The sequence below is a fragment of the Alexandromys fortis genome, unplaced genomic scaffold (assembly GCF_014885135.2).
Source record: "Alexandromys fortis isolate MF-2015 unplaced genomic scaffold, M_Fortis_MF-2015_v1.1 scaffold_283, whole genome shotgun sequence".
NCBI classification, from domain to species: Eukaryota; Metazoa; Chordata; class Mammalia; order Rodentia; family Cricetidae; genus Alexandromys; species Alexandromys fortis.
In genome coordinates, this window is record NW_026068164.1 from 1,313,387 (window position 1) to 1,330,093 (window position 16,707).

At 50.1% G+C, this 16,707-nt stretch overlaps 1 protein-coding gene across 2 annotated transcripts; it reads right to left on the bottom strand.

The window, feature by feature from the left end:
• Positions 1–2,153: 2,153 nt before the first annotated feature.
• Positions 2,154–16,406, bottom strand: Pcdh12 (protocadherin 12). 2 transcript variants are annotated; one of them, XM_050127968.1, is made up of 5 exons: positions 16,063–16,405; positions 13,189–15,526; positions 9,584–9,681; positions 7,277–7,440; positions 2,154–2,982 (listed from the first exon to the last, which is right to left on the bottom strand). In XM_050127968.1, exons 2-5 carry the CDS (start codon positions 15,370–15,372, stop codon positions 2,573–2,575), a joined length of 2,856 nt encoding a protein of 951 aa, XP_049983925.1. In that variant the 5' UTR covers positions 15,373–15,526; positions 16,063–16,405; the 3' UTR covers positions 2,154–2,572. The 2 variants fall into 2 exon arrangements, with proteins under 2 accessions (XP_049983925.1, XP_049983924.1); XM_050127967.1 differs by having other exon boundaries at positions 13,189–16,406.
• Positions 16,407–16,707: the final 301 nt, after the last annotated feature.

Below are 16,707 nucleotides of genomic sequence, written 5' to 3' on the forward strand. Positions count from 1 at the left end.
CCCCCCCCCCCCCCCCGCAAAAGATAATAAAAATTTTAAGTGGCTAAGCCTGGTGATACATGCCCTTAATCCCTGCAACCAGGAGGCAGAGACAAGCAAACCTTCGTGAGATCAAAACTAATCTGGTTTACCAGGGCTACACAGTGAGACTCTCTTAAAAAACAACAAAAACCACTGTAACGTAGAATATGTTAAATCCCAAATTCCTGATCCCAGATCCTAGCTTTGCAGCAGACCTGCTGTGTGGCCTGTGCAAGTCACAGGTCATTCATCGTTCCATGTCGTTGGCTATAAAATGAGGAGCTGAAAGTCAGGTGTGACAGTCGTACACGGGCAATCCCAGTTCTTGGGATGAAGAATTTGTCCTCAGCGCTAACAAAGAGTCGAGACTGAAAAGTTCAGACTCTGTGTCTGCAAATGGTTTAGTGTCTTGAAGCCATGCTGCATAAACTTTGACAGGTCATGTGTTTCCTCGGGAATCTGATGAGAACTCTGTGTCTTCTGCTCAGATAAAAATACTTACACACGCACGAAGCCCTGTCTGGTATGCAGGGTTCCAAGGACCGGAGCTTTAGGACTAGAGTGATATAATTAGTCTTTTTTTTTTTTTTTTCTAGATAGGGTTTCTCTTTGTAACTCTGACTGTTCTGGAACTCACTCTGTATACCAGGCTGGCCTCAAACCCACAGAGATCCACCATACTCTGCCTCCCGAGTGCTGGGATTAAAGGCGTGCGCCACCACAGCCCAGCTTGGTTTAGTGTGCACCACCACAGCCCAGCTTGGTTTAGTGTTTCTAATGATCAAGTCTCAGCCATGGTTCCAGCATCCCTAGGTCGTCTGCCCACTCCATCTCTCCTCTGCCTGCAAGTCCTCTGATAACTTGTGAGATCAACATGGTCTACTTTGTACTACAGTCTTCAGACTTGGCTTTTACATAGTAGAACTATTCCCCCCCTCCAAAGAAGTCCTACCTGGAGCACCAACGTAAGTAAAAGGAAAGTCTGAAGCATGTGTTTACCCATTTATTCATTCATAGGGCCACTCAGCTAGTATCTCTAGTGTCAACTGTGCCAGGCACCTGGCTGGACAAGCTGGAGCGCCCGCTTGCTAGTTTCCATAGCCTCTTTCTCTGACCTGGAACCCAGCAGCTCCATGAACCAGTGTGAAGATCACAGGTCTCATAAGATCACCCTGACCTGGAGTGAGCGATGAGAGACCCAGGCCTCTGAAATGCTTAACTTTCTCGGGTCTCATACTGCTCATCTGTAAGATGCACTAATATCACTGCAGTGTACGTACATGCGACTCTCACCAGCCCTCGGTGGGAGCCCTGCTGGTCCCGAAGAGGGCAAGTGAAGCAGACACCATCTTCTGCCTTCAGTGTCCAGGAGAGCCCTCCCCGCATCTTAAACTAGCTGTGACTGCTTAGAACAAATGTCCAGGAACAAAAAGCCTTGGGAACGTATTAGCTATTTCTTAATTCTTCCCGCCGCTGGGAGCCTGGCTGCTGTCAGTATGGATTTCATAGTCCCAGTTCACATATCATCCTCCGGGGCCTCAATTCCCAGACCCAAGCCTGCCAGTGGAGAAAGACTTCCCCCAACTGGGGTCTCAGATAAGAAGACTTCTGCATCTCAAGGAACTGACACTGGGCAGATACAAACTCCTTTTAACCTGTGTCCTATGGGTCTGAATGCCTTCTATTTGCAAACTTTCGTCTCAGGGACTTTTCCTTTTCTTATTCTTGGTTGGCAGTCTAGTGCCATGGTTGATGGCATGGGCTGTGGTGTTGGGCCGGCCTGAGCACAAATCCTGGCTCTGCCTCTACTCCTTGCTCACTCCTAGGAAAGACACTCAACTTTTCCGAGCTTTGCATCTGTGGAATGGGTATAATAATACCACCAACCTAGCATTGTGGGAAATATAAATACTCCATCCTTGCTTTACTTAGTCCTAATTTTCCGGCTGAGAAGCCTATTGTTGGATAACACAGTGGAGTGGGGTCAAGGACAAACATGTCCATCATCTGCGTACCTGTCACTGAACCAGTGTGACCCACTCCCGCCATGACCCAACAGGAGTTTAATGCCAGGAATAAATGACAAAAGCCTCCCCCACCCCTCCGATACTCTGGCAAACAGGAGATTGAGCTGCAGTTTTTTCCTTTTTTTAGTAGGTCAGAGAGCGTTGTCAGTCTCCCCCAGGAGCCAGCCCTCTGCCTCCAGTATCCAGTGAGGGTGCCCCCCCTTGCTTATGATACTGCATCTGTGACATCCGGCATCTCTTCCTCCCGAGGAACTCTGTGTGCGCGAGAAACAAGCTGTTTCTCCTTCTCCATAAAGCTCAGCCACAGGGTCTGTTACAAGGTCTGCTTAGGCCAGTTACCTGTCGGTCCTCCTCTGTGGGGAACAGCATCAGTTACCCTAAAGTTGAGGGTGTCTCTGGCCAGTGAGTTCCACAATTTTAGAAACCAGTTCATTCCCTGAGATCCTCAAGGCCTGAATACCACCCTAATGTCTCCCAGGGAACCTGGATCCTGGATCCAAAGGTATCCCCCCCACCAAGCATGTTCATAGATTCCTGCCACAGCCAAGTCGGCCCTCAGCTGCCTTCTTTCTACCCAGCTGTGCTTCTGAGCCCGAGGTCCCACTGGTGGCCAGGTCTAGACTGAGGGTCCTGCCGCACACAGAGAGCCGTCGCAAAGCCGCAGATGCGGCCTCCACTGGCACCGTGTGCTGCTCCAACAACATCTCCAGCAGCGAGTTCATCTCCGAGACGAAAGTGCTGGCCAGGCGCGTGCCTGTTGGGCTTAGCTCGGGCCCCGGTCCGGCTGTTTTGCCGAATGTCTGGAAGGTTCTCGGTTCCTCTGAAGCTGCGGCGTCAGGGGAAGACAAGTTGTCTCGGTAATTGGTGGTGAGAGGCAATGACAGTCTCGCCATCCAGGCAGGGTCAGGGGGACTCAGCTTGTCCAGGGCCAGACCTGCAGAGGAAGGAGAGACACGGTGAGGGCCAAATGCAGGGAAGCCAGGCGGGGTGGGGCTGTAAGCAGGACAGGAGCAGTGGACAAAGAAGGAAAGGGAAATGGTGGGGGACACACGACGGTGGGAGCGGGACGGGAAGGAAGAGGCCTTGACGGGCAAGCTCCCTGGGCAGGAAAACTGCTGACCAAAGCCGGAAGAGCTTAGTTTGGAGGAGGCATGAGGATAGATAGGATTAGCCTGTTTGATCCTGGCATGGAGGAACACATCTGGTATCCCAATACTTGGGAAACTGAGGCTGGAGAGGCCAGCCTCATCTGCCCATCAAGTTCCAGGCCATTAAGGGACCCTAACTCAAAAACAAGCAGAGAGAGAGAGAGAGAGAATAATAACCACTTATTAACTGCTCATATGCCAGGAAATTGCATAATTATCTCATTTCATCTACTCAGGTGTTTGAGGTCAAGGGTCTTATCTCCATTTTAAAGATAAGGATTCTGACCCTCAAAGAAGTCTCGTTTTCTAGGAAACCAAAACTGGATTGGACCTAGGTCTGACAACTTTGAAGACCCTGGTACTCACCAGCCCTACCCACTCTCTAAGAAGCATGGCCTTCTTGCCCCTGGGTGCTTCTCAGATGCACCTCTAGAATTCCCACTGCTGACAGGGCCCGCGTTGTCACTATAGGGCAATCTCACCTCCCCCTCACACTGTTTCCTGGCCTAGTGTCCGGCTGAGAAGGGGCTGTCTGCCTGAGGATTGCCCTGAGAAAGGAATGGGGCAGTGGCAGCGACAGCCTGGTATTTGTGACTTTAAAAAATAACGTCCCCGGGATTCTCATGTCGCCATCACCCTTCTTTTCTCATTTCTCTCTCAGAAAACCCTGCCTAGGAGCTGGATGTGGTGGCACATGCCTGAAATCCCAGCACTCAGGCTGAGACAGGAGCATTACTGGGAGTTCCAGGATAGAATAGGTTACGCAGAACAATAGGCCAGTTAGGGCTACATAAGACTCTTTCTCAAATAACACCAAACAAACAAACATGAATTCCAGCCCCAAAGACAAAGACCAAGCAGGAAAAAAAAAAAAAGGAAATCCAGTTTCCTGCTTATGAAATACACACACACACACACACACACACACACACACTCACACGCGGCGGGGGGGGGAGCAATGGGTAGAGAACACGTATTAATGTTAACAGGTATTTAATGCTTGTTTCAGGTTAGTGGTTTTAAATCTGTGCAAGAAGATGCTGGAAGGAAATAGGGCACAGTGTTAACTGAAATTCTCTGGGCATAAATGATTTGTTCTTTGTTTGTCTGTTTGCCTATATTTTCTACATTATCAGAATGCTACTTCCGCAACTTGCAAAGGTCATTCCAATGTGCAGCTAATCATTTGTTTGGATCAGTGAATGATCCCCTGGTTCTTGTCTCTAGTTCTGGACTGTACAGGCTGTGTACAGGCTGGGGCTGGCCTCCTGCCTGGGACTTGGTGAATGTCTGTTACATGATTAATGGACGTGCTGATTGACCCTTGACATTGGGAGACTGTAAACATTACTTCCCTGAGTCTCTGAGAAATAAGAACTCCAGCCTTTACTTGTTCATGGTCAGCTTCAGGGGAGAATGGGAAGTCCTGGGGCATATGAGGACAGCTGGAAAGCGATGAGGAGTTCGCTGTATGACCTTCATTACGAATTCGGGGAGTTCATGAAACTAATAAAACAGCCACCCCCTCCCCCCGGGGTGTAGGCCACCGGAAGTCAGTATCGGAAGTCTCATTCCATTTCCTTTCGTTCTTTTTTGAGGTGAGTTCTCACTTTGTAGCCCTGGTTGGCCTGGAATTCCTTATGTAGACCAAGCTAGTCTCAAACTCAGATATCCACCTGCCTCTGCCTTCCGAGTACTAGGATTAAAGGCGTGCCCCGCTATACCTGACTTCCAACCTATTTTTTTGGGACAGATTCTCTCACAGGAAGCAGAAGCTCATAATTCAGCTAGGCTGGCCAGTCAACAAACCACTGGGATCCTCCAGTCTCTGCCTCCCTAGCACTGAGACTGCAGATGAACAAGCCTGACTTTTAAAGTGGGTTTTAGGAGATCCAAACTTAGGCCCTCAAACTTTCGTGGTGAATACTTCACCCACTGAGTCATCATTATCACAGTCCAGATGGATTTTTTTTTATCTAATCACCAAGTCCCCAGTCCTCAACACGGCTCTCAGTAGCCCCAGGGCATCCAGTTCTTTCCCACCCGTTTCTCCATCTACCCAACTCACAGTGCCCAGTGCTGTCTGGGCTGTGGGGAGGCAGGACAGGTCAAGGATTGAGCCCACAAGTTCTAGCCACAGCTGGCCAATGACAGAATTCAAAACTGTAGCCACCAACCACACGTGGATACTGAGCCCTTGAGGTGTAGCTGGGATGACTAAGGACTCAATATTTCATTTTATTTCATTTCACTTCATTCAAACTTAAATAGCCATCTGTGGCCAGTGGCTACCACATTGAGAAGCACAGCTCTAGAATTTAAGAGTCATATCGCCTTTATTAATAGCCATTAACTGCATGACCCCAGGCAAATTATTAAACACTTTTGACCCTCGGCTTTTTTTCCCTTTATGAAACAGGGATAATGAATAGCCCCTTTCTCTTCATGTTTTCTCCAGAGAAACTTACAATAGGTGACATGCCCATAAAAGGCTCTTTCGGTGCTAGTTATGGTTTTTAGCCCCAGAAAGGGTAAAATCCGACATGCCTTGCAGCCAGACAGAGCATGTGGGAAATAAATTAACTCCGGAAACAGAAGATGAGATGGTCAGGGGTACGGTGTGTCATGTCACCTGAAGGAGGTAGACTAGTTAGTTCCCACAGAAGGCACTTGGCTGGCGGAGTCTCGCATTAAAACTTGTTTTATGTTTATAGTTAAAGCTAATTGTTTTCCTTTCCTTCCCTTCTTCCTCCTCCCCCCCCTTCTTTGTTCATTGTTTTATAGGCTCTTCTGTAGCCCAGACTAGTCCAGAATTCATCAAGGATGACCTTGAGTCTCTGACCCTCTGGCCTCCACTTCCTGAGTACTGGGATTAAAGGTCTATACCAACAGGCCCATTTAATGCACTGTTTGGGAATGAACCCAGGAGCAGACAAATACTCTATCAACTGAGCTACATTCCAGCCCAAAAACAAAAACAAAAACAAAAACAAAAAAAAAAACAAAGAATCTCTTAATCTTCAATTAGCACATAAAGGAGTTGTCCCTTTTCTGGGGTGAAAGGTTATTTAAATATGCCCAATGCAGTGGTGCCATTGAGTTTATACTGCACACAGCATGCAGGTTTGGGCTCCCAGCCAGGATGGAGGAGACTCTGCACAGGCCAGCTTACTTCCTAAGCCTGGGTTCACCTGTACATTTGGTCTTACCTACTCCAGAGGACGACCTGTTGGCTTTCCTGGTGCTCGACACACAGACCAGGACCTAGGAAGTTGTTTACTCAGCACTGATCTTGTGTTATTCTCTTTCTTTTCTTTTTTTAAGGTTTCTTTATTCTATGTTATGCATATGAATGTTTTGCTTGTCTATCTGTCTGTGTATGTGTGGACCCATTGCCTGTGAAGTTCAGAAGAGGGTGTTGGATTCCCTGAAACTAGAGTTACAGACAGTTGTAAGCTGCCATGTGGGTGCTAGGAACTGAACCCAGGTCCTCTGGAAGAGCAGTCAATGCTCTTAACCACTGAGTCATCTCTCCAGCACTGTTTGTGATTCTCAATGATGATTTTTAAAAAGTAGACCCTGGGGTCTGGAGAGATGGCTCAGTCGTTAAAAACACTGGCTGCTCTTTCAGAGGACCCAGGTACAATTCCCAGCACCCACAGAGCAGCTCAGCACTGTCTGTAAATCCAATCACAGGGGATTCAACACCCTCCCACAGATAAAGTACAGGCAAAACACCAATGCACATATAATAATTAAAAATAAAAAAGTAGAACCTGGTCAATTAAGTAAAGGCAAACTGGGCATGGTGGCTCATGCCTATAATCCCAGCACATGAGAAGGAAGATTCCACGGTCAGCCTCGGCTACACATTGACAGAGTCGAACCTTGTCATAAACAACCAAACCCACCTCCAGAACTAAATAAACAAACAGATAGATAACCACTTTCCGAGACTGCAAGGGAATAGAATCCTGGGCACACCCCTCTGCACAGTAAATTGGACAACTCTGGAGCCTGGGTGCACGGGCAGATGATGGGCAGAGAGACAGCACAGGGGTGACCTCAGGGCATCCCTACCTGTATGGGGGTCCAGCAGGCTTGATAGCTCTTCTTCCAGAAGTCGCTTCACAGAAAGGTTCTCCTCCTCTGGGCCTAGGGGGCCCTCTTCCAGGTCAGGCTCTGCTTGGCCACCAGGCCTGACATCTGAGCCGTCTGAGCCATCTGTGTCTGGGATGGGAGCCCTGCGAAGAGACCAACCAGGTTTCAAGTGAGGAATTTTCACATAACTGTCTGTTCACAGCATCTGTATCATTTGCCATCTATACAGGGAACTGATGCATAGCCTGGCTTACGGAGTCAGGGTGCACCGGGTCCTATATTCCAAGCCTTCCTGCTGACTGCTCCTCTCCTGTGAAATGGGAGTAATAAGTGTAACCCTCGTGGGGTTTTGTAAATGAGACTTTGTAGGGAAAAGGTTTAGCACAGAGCCCTGCGGCGGTCTGCACATGGGAGAAATGGAGCCATTGGTAGTGTTGCGCTCCACGGGCCCCCTTCACACCTCCAGGGAGTATGGCTTTTAGTAAACTTCAGTCGACATGGTCATCTACCCAGTACCAGCCAGGCAGAGTGGGTTTTTGCCTTCCTTATGCCTTGTTCTCTTGTCAAATGCACAAAACATGGCCTAGCACACACTGGGCGTTTGATGAACACTATGGAATCAGTGACTGTGGTTTCCTTCCTACTGAAGTCACCTCCCAGAGCAAAGGAACAGGTCTGTGGGGGACGCATCTGGATGGGGCATCCTTGACTCACATCTACACCTGCACCCCAGCTTCCTGGCTTAAACTGAGAACCCTGTGTCTCACTAAGCCTCAAGGCCTCTGACAGTCACTCAGGACGAAGCCCATCCGTAAAGGTGAGCAGTCTCCCATGATTCCTATGTGATTTCTATTGTCCTCATTCCCCACGGTGACCGTTCCTGCTGCTATTAAGAGATCATCCAGAAGGTAGCAAACTGGAGGTAACGGGGTGACAACTCCCCTAAGTCAGGCCTCGTGGTATGCAAGGTACAGGACTCACTCCTTGGAGCCTGTCCATGAGAGCCGTTCCCATTCTGACACCCAGAATTTCACAGCAGCTTGCCTAAGACCCCACGGGGTAAGTAATTAAGCAAGAATTCCAATCTAGACCCATGGCTCTGGAATGTGAGACTCTTAGGGCTCAGGAAATCATGTCCAAATGTCAAAGCCTTTAGAGCTGTGCCTCTGACCTCCTATTCCCGAGCTCCCACCCCCAGGCAAACGGATAGCCATCTAGAATTCCTTTCCCAAAGAAGGTCATAGAAACTAGAACTTTTCCCAAAGCCAATCATAAAGCCTAAAAACACACTTGAATTCCCCCCTTACTTTCTGTGTAAGAGCTGGCAATAAGGACATACTCTGGCTTGCCTAGCTTGATGGCAGGTTGTGAGTCCCTTGTTCCAGAAAAGCTCCTAGCAAGGAAGCAAGGAATGCTGGGTAGAGCAGCCAAGAAAGCCATACAGATAGGCCTGGCTGAGTCTAAATTTCAATTTGCTCATACCATTTTTATCCAATTATATTTTCACAGATATCCCTGAAACACTAAACCCAATCTTAAAAAAATGTGTCTTTGGATCTTCAATCTAAAGGCTTCTTCTGTATCACATAAAACAACGATTTAAAAAATTGTAATGGGGTCTGTGAGATAGGCACCTCAGTGGCTAAGGGCATTTGCCACCAAACCTTCATGCCCCGAGTTCAATCCCTGTGTGATGGAAAAGAGAGAACAGACACCCTCTGCTGTCCTCTGCCCTTCCACACACACACACACACATCCCCTGACTCATATGCAAAATAAAGAAATGTAAAAGAACTTTTTACATTTACTACGGCTTTTCTCTTGTTCATTGGTCTCTTGGCAGTTGATTCCCACAGACTCAAATGTTGAGCCTGCAGAAGGGAAAAGCTGTTTCTCCATCCATTGCTATCCTCCTCTGGAGGGCTCCTGGCTTCCAGGACTGTTCTCAGGAGCACACCCTCGCACTGACATCCTTATATAGCATGTTTGTAGGCCAAGAGAAGGACCGGTGAAAGTTACAGATTTCAAACCGATCAAGTAAGCAGGGGAGACAGTCAGAGCTAAGAGGTGAAGTAATTTCCTTAGCGACAAGGGGACCTGTAAATATCATAAATACAGTGGCCCCAGGATGGAGCCTCCGGAGTGGGGGGATGGGTGCTGACTGCTGCATGTACCCCCTGGGCTGGGTTCAGAGGGTGCCCATCCTTCCACACTCGCCAAGGCTGTTGGAGAGGGTGACCTAGGGGCCCGGAGGAGACCGTGCTGTGGGTACTACCCGCCACTTACCTGCTGCCGCCGGGCTTGGCCGAGTATTTATTTCCTCGGTGGTTTGGTTTGGGCTGGAATTGGCCCTGATGCAGCAAGGACAGCAGCTGGGAGATTTGCTACAAGACAGGAAAAATCTGTTGACTCCACACAATTCCGACCCAGCACGCTTCCTCGCCGGATGTTTCCCTCAAATGCTGCTGCTTTCTTTTTATAGTTTTTCCTCTGGCTTCAGATGCTTCTGCGATCAGATAGGGGGTTGGGGGAGCGGACCTGTGTGGCTGAGGCAGGGACCTGGGGGAGGGTGCTTCCCAGCTTTGCCCTGTCCCTGCAGGCCCTGGGCAGCTGAAGGAGATCCTTGGAACCATCCCCATTAGCTCTTCCCTGGGGTGACTGGTGGGCTTGGAGTGGAAAAGGCATTGCCAGAGCGTACAGTAGTTACTTTGGTAAGGATTGTGTTCAAGAGTTATTTTTCCCTTTGCCCAGTGTTCAAACGTTCTGGCTTGAACTTGTGGAGGTGTTGGGGGGTATGCAAGACTGCCTGGTACAGAGAAGAAATAGTGTCATTTAACCAATTCACTTATTCACCCTGTTGATGGACATGGTTTTTTTTTTTTTTGTTTGTTTGTTTGTTTATTTGTTGGTTGGTTGGCTTTTCAAGACAGGGTTTCTCTGTGTAACAGCCCTAGCTGTCCGGGAACTGGCTCTGTAGACCAAGCTGGCTACGAACTCACAGAGATCCGCCTGCTTCTGCCTCCTAAATGCTGGGATTAAAGGCGTGCGCCACCACCGCTAAGCAATGGACACGTATTTAAAAGCATGTCTGTTCCAGGCTAGTGTTTCTGTGGGACTTGCAAGAATGAGATAGGGACCCCATGTCGTCTTTGGAAGCTCATGATTTATAAGGAAGGCAAGGAAGAAGGGGACAAAGACTTCACCAGAGTCACAATTATCCATTTACTTTTTTGTCTTTTGAGAGAGGAACTTACTATGCTGTGCAGCTGCCTTGGAACTCCTGTCTTAGCCTCCCAAGGGACTGGAACTATAGGCATCAGCCACCAAACCTGGCTTTCATGCAATTCAACAAATGTTTTCTTGAATTCTGACTGTGTGCCAGGAACTCCTGCTGAGACCGAAGGCTCCACAGGAATTCCGCCAGAGACTGGAAGGTCTTGGCCGTTAAGAGAAGACAGCTTCTGTTCAGGGTTCTCAAAGACTAGAAAAATGGCAGGACTTCAGGTAGATGGGAGAAGAGGAACTGACTAGATATTAGTCCTGCACCCCAAGGTCCCGGAGGGAGAGGAAGCAGCCTTAGTCTTCATAAACTCGGTTCTTCCTGGTTGCCAGCTTGTGACCTTTCAGGCAGATTTTGAGACCCACGGAGACCTAAGCTTCATCACTTTTTGTCTCTGAAGCGGCTTTGAATTCTCCACAGCATTGTCAGGGTTAATTAGATCGGTGGTACTAATTAGACTAATTAGACTCGGGGGTGTTACCTCTAAAAATGCTGCTTCATGGTGGCCAGCACTAGGGTGGCACCGTGACTTGGGAGAGTCAGGGTCCCTGAGCCTGCCTCAGGTAGATTCTGTTTCCCTACCCGGCTTAGAAGACAGGCACCTGAAAACCTTTACCCAAGCGACACTAGGTAAGCACAACTTGAAGGCCAAACACAGTGTCACATCCTGGCATTCAGAGTCACTTCACAGTTAGAACCCAGACTCTGGGGTTGGATTCAGGCTCACACTAACTCTGTTCCAGCCTTACCTCCCATCTTCCTGGCCCTAGAAATCGCTTCCGGGTCCTGAGTCTCAGTTTCCTCAGCAGTAGGGGAATAATAATGAGACGGAGGTCACAAGCTGGTGGGTGTTGTGGCATTTAAATGAACTGAGCTGTGTGAATCACGTGTTGATAGAGCCCCAGGTAGCACTTAATAACTACCTGGTGACAACTAATCTCCTCTGTGCCACACAACACCTGCAGGAAGGTGATACCAACCCATGCATTTTGTAGATATGCAACCTGAGGCACACAGTCCTTGCAGCGACAAGGCCTGGAACTTGAACTCAGGCCTGACTTTATTGTGTGGCTGAACTGTCAAAGAGACCTGGCTGTTGGGCATCTTACTCTTGACCCCCAGTTGATTCCAAAGGGGTGCCTTTCTTCCCATCACTTCAGTGTGTTGTGCAGAGTCTGTCGGCTCTCTACCATCATGTCCAGTGCGTAGCATAAGAGTGCATCCTAAACCAGGCAGGTGGTGCATGCCTGTGATCCCAGCACTAGGGAGGCAGAAGCAGGCAAATCCCAGCACTAATGAGTTCGAGTTCCAGAATAGGCTCCAAAGCTACAGAGAAACACTGTCTGGGAAAACCAAAACCAAACCAAAATAAAGCAAAAAGAGTTCATCCTGAAAGCCTCTGGGGTATGAATGAGTGGAAGAATGAAGTCGTTGGCTGCAGCCCCCTCTGGGTTTGCAGGGAGCCCCAGGGTGAGGTGCCTAAGAGAAAAGCTAAAAACTACCTCTAAGTGGCTTCCTAGGAAAGGGTTGGAAAAGAAGCTGTGTCCCTGCTCCATGAGAAACCTGAGCTGATTGTCTGGCCCAACAAAAATATGTCTCTTGATGCTCAGCCTTGTGCAGCAAAAGCGCTCCGGACGTCAGAGAAGCAGTTAGGGATATGTTAAGCTCCATCCCTGAGAAGACCTCCTGTTTGTGGCTAGTAAACCCCGAGGCATGAAACAGAGGGCCCCTCATCATCCCTTTAATCCTTCCCCCCAGGGCAGCAGAGACCAAGCGAGCTTGGCTTCAGAATTCCCATTTTGTAGATGAAGAAAATGAGACTCCACAGTTAAAGGTCATTCCCTACACTCTCCAGTTCTAAACTGTTGTGTTTGAACTGGGATTTGCCTCACTAGACAGTTGCTTCCCCTGTCTCCCCAGCTGGTACACTCTGGGGTCTCAAGCAAGTCCCCAGAGGGAGTATTACCCAGGCCTGACTGTTTCAAGGGAGGTTGTCTAGACACCATGAGCAGGTTGAGATTAGGCATGGGGAGGTGCTTTGTGGAGGGGATAGTAACCATTTGCTGAGCAGACACTACAGTCCAGGCAGACACTGCTGTCCAGGTATGGCTGCCAGGGATCGATTCATTTTGTTTTCTGCAGTCTTGCAGGGAATATGCTGCTAAAGTGGGTACCTCTAACTCTAAGCTGAGTAACTTCTCTATGAGCCACAGGTGGAAAAAGGTAGAACCAGGATTTGAACCCAGGCCACCTTACTCCAAAGTTCTTATTTCTAATCACTACCTGTGCTGTGTTTGCTGTGTGTCCACCTGTGCCAGGCATGCATATGTACTTTACAGGAATTAACTTATCTGGTCTTCAAGACAACTCTGTAGGGCACACACACACTTCTCACTGCCATTCCCAGTTCACCGTCAAGGAAACTGAGGCTCAGAAACACACCCAGGACCACACAGCTAAGATCCGTTGACCCCAGCCCTTAAGTTCTACATCACAATATGCCTGGTGAGTCTAAGGGTGAATACGGGAAACGAGCGTGTCTATTGCTCTTGGTGGTGTTCTGGGGTGGGGGCAGCAGTGACCAAAAAACAGCTGCCCATGCCAGAGGTACCTGCACAGGTGGAGAATCCCCAGCGAGCTCCTCCACAGGGTTCCGTTCCGCAAAAGCAGCCACGGACAGCCGGACCAGGCTCCTCAGAATCTGGTGAGGACCAGGCTGTCCTTCAGGAGACACTTTGCCGTTGAGATTCCGCTGCCGTCTCAGGGTTGCAGAGGAGGCTGGCGGGCTCTGTGGAGCCTCCTTACTGCCCTGGTCTCCAGCCAGCCTCGCTATGGGGCTGCCAGGCAGCTGCAGAGGCCTGGAGTGCGGCTGGCCCAGGGCAGGTGGGGACTCAGGAAGGCATAGGTTCTCTCGGGAGGCGTTCCTCTGCCTGGGATGGTTGAAAAGAAAGTTGTAGGTGTCCTGCAGTACCTCCTGGCTCTCTGCCAGTGCTCCCTGGTTGCCTTGGTTACGCAGGGTCCTGTATAAGGTTGGTGTGAGGTGGAAGGGGGTGGAGTCCCAGCCTGTCTCCATCAATGCCTCCTTACTGGTGTCTTTATGGGATGATTTAACGTCATCAGCCTCATCCTCCTGAGCCCTGAGCATGGGTACCAGGTGAATATCTGCCTTCTGAATGTGTTTCTGGGGCCTCTTGGGCTGGTGGCGGTACGTGGACTCAGCTTCACGACAGTTGTAGGCCCTATTATCCTTTTTCTCCGTCCGGCAGATGGACACGGACAGAGCCAAGATCAGCCCAAAGATGGCCAGCAGCACAGCCAGGCAGATCATTGCCAGCACTGGTGTGCTCAGGACCCCAGGCTCCTGAGCAAAGTCCCTTAGGTGGTCCACGCTGGTGACAAACACAACCCTCAACAGAGCTTGAGTCTGCAAGGAGGGGCTGCCCTGGTCCTCTACTACTATCCCCAGGTCCCACTGACTCCCAATGAGGCTGCTGGCATTGGTGACATTAATCAATAGCTGCCCCAAGGAGGGGCTGAGGACAAAAAGATGAGCATCATTCCCACTTCGAATGCTGTAGAGGAGCTCCCCATTGGCCCCCGAGTCTGCATCTCTTGCCACAATCGTGGCCAAAAGATAAGACCAGGGACTGTGGGTAGCCATTGCTGTACCAGTAACTGCTGGCTCCAAGCCACTGGGATTCTCGATGGGCAACAGAAGGTGCCCTGTGGAGGCATTTACGAGCACTGAAAGGGTGGCTGTGCCTTCACTGAGCACAGGATGGATCACTTCTGGGGCGTTATCATTGGCATCCAAGAGGCTAACCCACACAGCAATGCTGGATGAAAGCTGGGGTTGCCCTCTGTCCTCTGCTATCACCTGGAACTCAAAGCCCGCCATCTGCTCATAGTCCAGTGACTTCTGAGCAGTGACTTCTCCCGTCCCAGAGTCAATAGCTACTAGGTGAGAAACGGGGGAGTCCTTGATACGGTATGACACTTTTCCATTAATGCCCAAGTCGGCATCGTGAGCTTTGACAGTGATGAGATGAAGAAAAGGTGGGTTGTTTTCCCAAGTGGAGACCTCATACTGGCTCTTCTCGAACACGGGGGCATTGTCATTGACATCACCAACCTGAATTCGCAGCTCCATCTCAGCTGATAAGGGCCGGGGTCCTTGGTCTTGGGCGAACACGGTGAGAGTGTATGTGGACCACAGCTCTCTGTCCAATGTGGTATTGGTGAGCAGCATGTATGTGTTGCCGTTAGTTCTTTTCAGCCTGAAATGGCCCAGATCTTGGTTCAGCCAACAGTGGACCAGACCATTGTTCCCTGAGTCCAAGTCTTTTGCACTGACAAGAGCAATGAAACTGTCCCTGGGAAGATCTTCTGACACCAGCGACGTCTGGGAGGCCCATGTGATGTGGATGCTCGGAGCGTTGTCGTTGACGTCCAGAACTTTGATGAGAACTTTGCAATGGCCTGGGATGGAATTGGGACCCAGGTCCCTTGCCTGGACATCCACCTCATAGGCAGGATTCCTCTCATAGTCTAGGCTTTGGCGCAGAATGATCTGGCCTGTCTTGGAATCTACACCAAAGGTATTCATCACCTCTGGGGACACATGCTTGCCAAAGAAGAATTCTACCTCCCCGTTGGGTCCTTGGTCTGGGTCTGTAGCAGTCAGGTTTATGAGAAGAGTGCCAGGGGCAGTGTCTTCTGGGATTTCTAGGGCCAGTGAACTCTCAGCAAACACCGGACTATTGTCATTGGAATCCAGGACATTGACCTTGACCATGCTGGTGCCCGTCTGAGGGGGATTCCCGTTGTCGTAGGCAGTCAGCACCAGATCAAAAAACGAGTGGACTTCCCTGTCCAACTCCTTCACCACCACAAGTTCTGCATGTTTGGTCTCATCGGGCCCCACGATAACATCCAGGGCAAAGTGTTCGCTGGGAGACAGGGAGTAGGAATACAAGCTGTTAGGACCAGTGTCTTGGTCAAGAGCTCTGTCCAAGGGGATTCGTGTGTACAGAGAGGCACTCTCGGAGATTTCCAGCTCCTGTTCACCCTTGGGAAACTCTGGCTGGTGGTCATTGATGTCCAGGACCTGAATCTCCACATGAATCAGAGCCGAAGCTCCCGTGGCCAGCACATCAAAGGACACCAGGCAGGGATCTTGCTGCTGGCATAGCTGCTCCCGATCCAGCCTCCTCGAAGTGCTGAGCAGGCCGTCCTCAGAGTTCATCTGAACCGGCAGTGCCTGAGGCAGCTGCAGGATCTGGAAAGCATCTCCTGCCTTCCCACGCCTCTCCTCCACTCCCGGTTCTTGGGACAGTTTCCCTATCACTGTGCCAGACGGCACTTCCTCTGTCACTTGGAATTTCACCATGAGAGTGGCCACCTCCTGACAACCCCCTGAAAGGAATAAGAAGCTGCCTGGCCCCAGGAGCCCTAGCAGGAATGGCAGAAGCAGCATCATGCTCACCGCAGGGAGGGCTGGACTCGACCGGCTGGAGGTATTCAGAGGCAGGACACGTTCCTGGATGGCTCGATCAGCCTGGATCTCCTGCCTCAGATCTGCTGGTACAACTTTGTCCCATAATTAGAAGATGCTGGAAGAAGGAGGATTCCCAAGCAAGGCCATCTCTGTGAAAAGTGATCCGAGCGGTCCCCAGGCGGATGAATTGCTAGAGGAGATCCCTGCTCCCCAGCAGCGCCCGCTGGTTCACTCAGCAGTGATGGGCAGGAACCGGTCTGAGACTTGACCTAGGAAAGCGGGATGTAGGGATCTAACTTCCAAACAGTCACTAGGCTGGGGAAGCAGAGAAGCAGCTTTTTCCTATGGAAACCCCACCTACAGGAAAAGGGAGGGCTGTGACTTTCAATGGCAATTAGCGAAGGAGCATTTCCTGTGGGGCTGAGAGGCCTGTCGCTGAAGAGGATGAGGCCAGGGCTCCTGGGACTGGTTGGATGGGAAGGTGCTGTCCACCAGCAAGGCAGCCAATGAGGGACAGGGAACCACTGTGTAGCCAGGCGAGCAAAGAACTCGACCTATGCTGATGTCCCTCTAGGGCACTTCAGGCTCCCCATCTCTCTTCCTCATCTCCCTTTTCAACCCCTGTGCCTTCTT

What these genes read in the sequence shown, in the direction of transcription:
- Pcdh12 (XM_050127967.1), bottom strand. Translation starts at nt 16,056, where the DNA reads ATGATGCTGCTTCTGCCATTCCTGCTAGGGCTCCTGGGGCCAGGCAGC. An exon ending in GCCAAGCCCGGCGGCAGCAG is followed by an intron (nt 7,441 to 9,583) that starts GTAAGTGGCGGG and finishes GTCTCTTCGCAG; the next exon opens with GGCTCCCATCCCAGACACAG. An exon ending in CCTGCTGGACCCCCATACAG is followed by an intron (nt 2,983 to 7,276) that starts GTAGGGATGCCC and finishes CTTCCTCTGCAG; the next exon opens with GTCTGGCCCTGGACAAGCTG.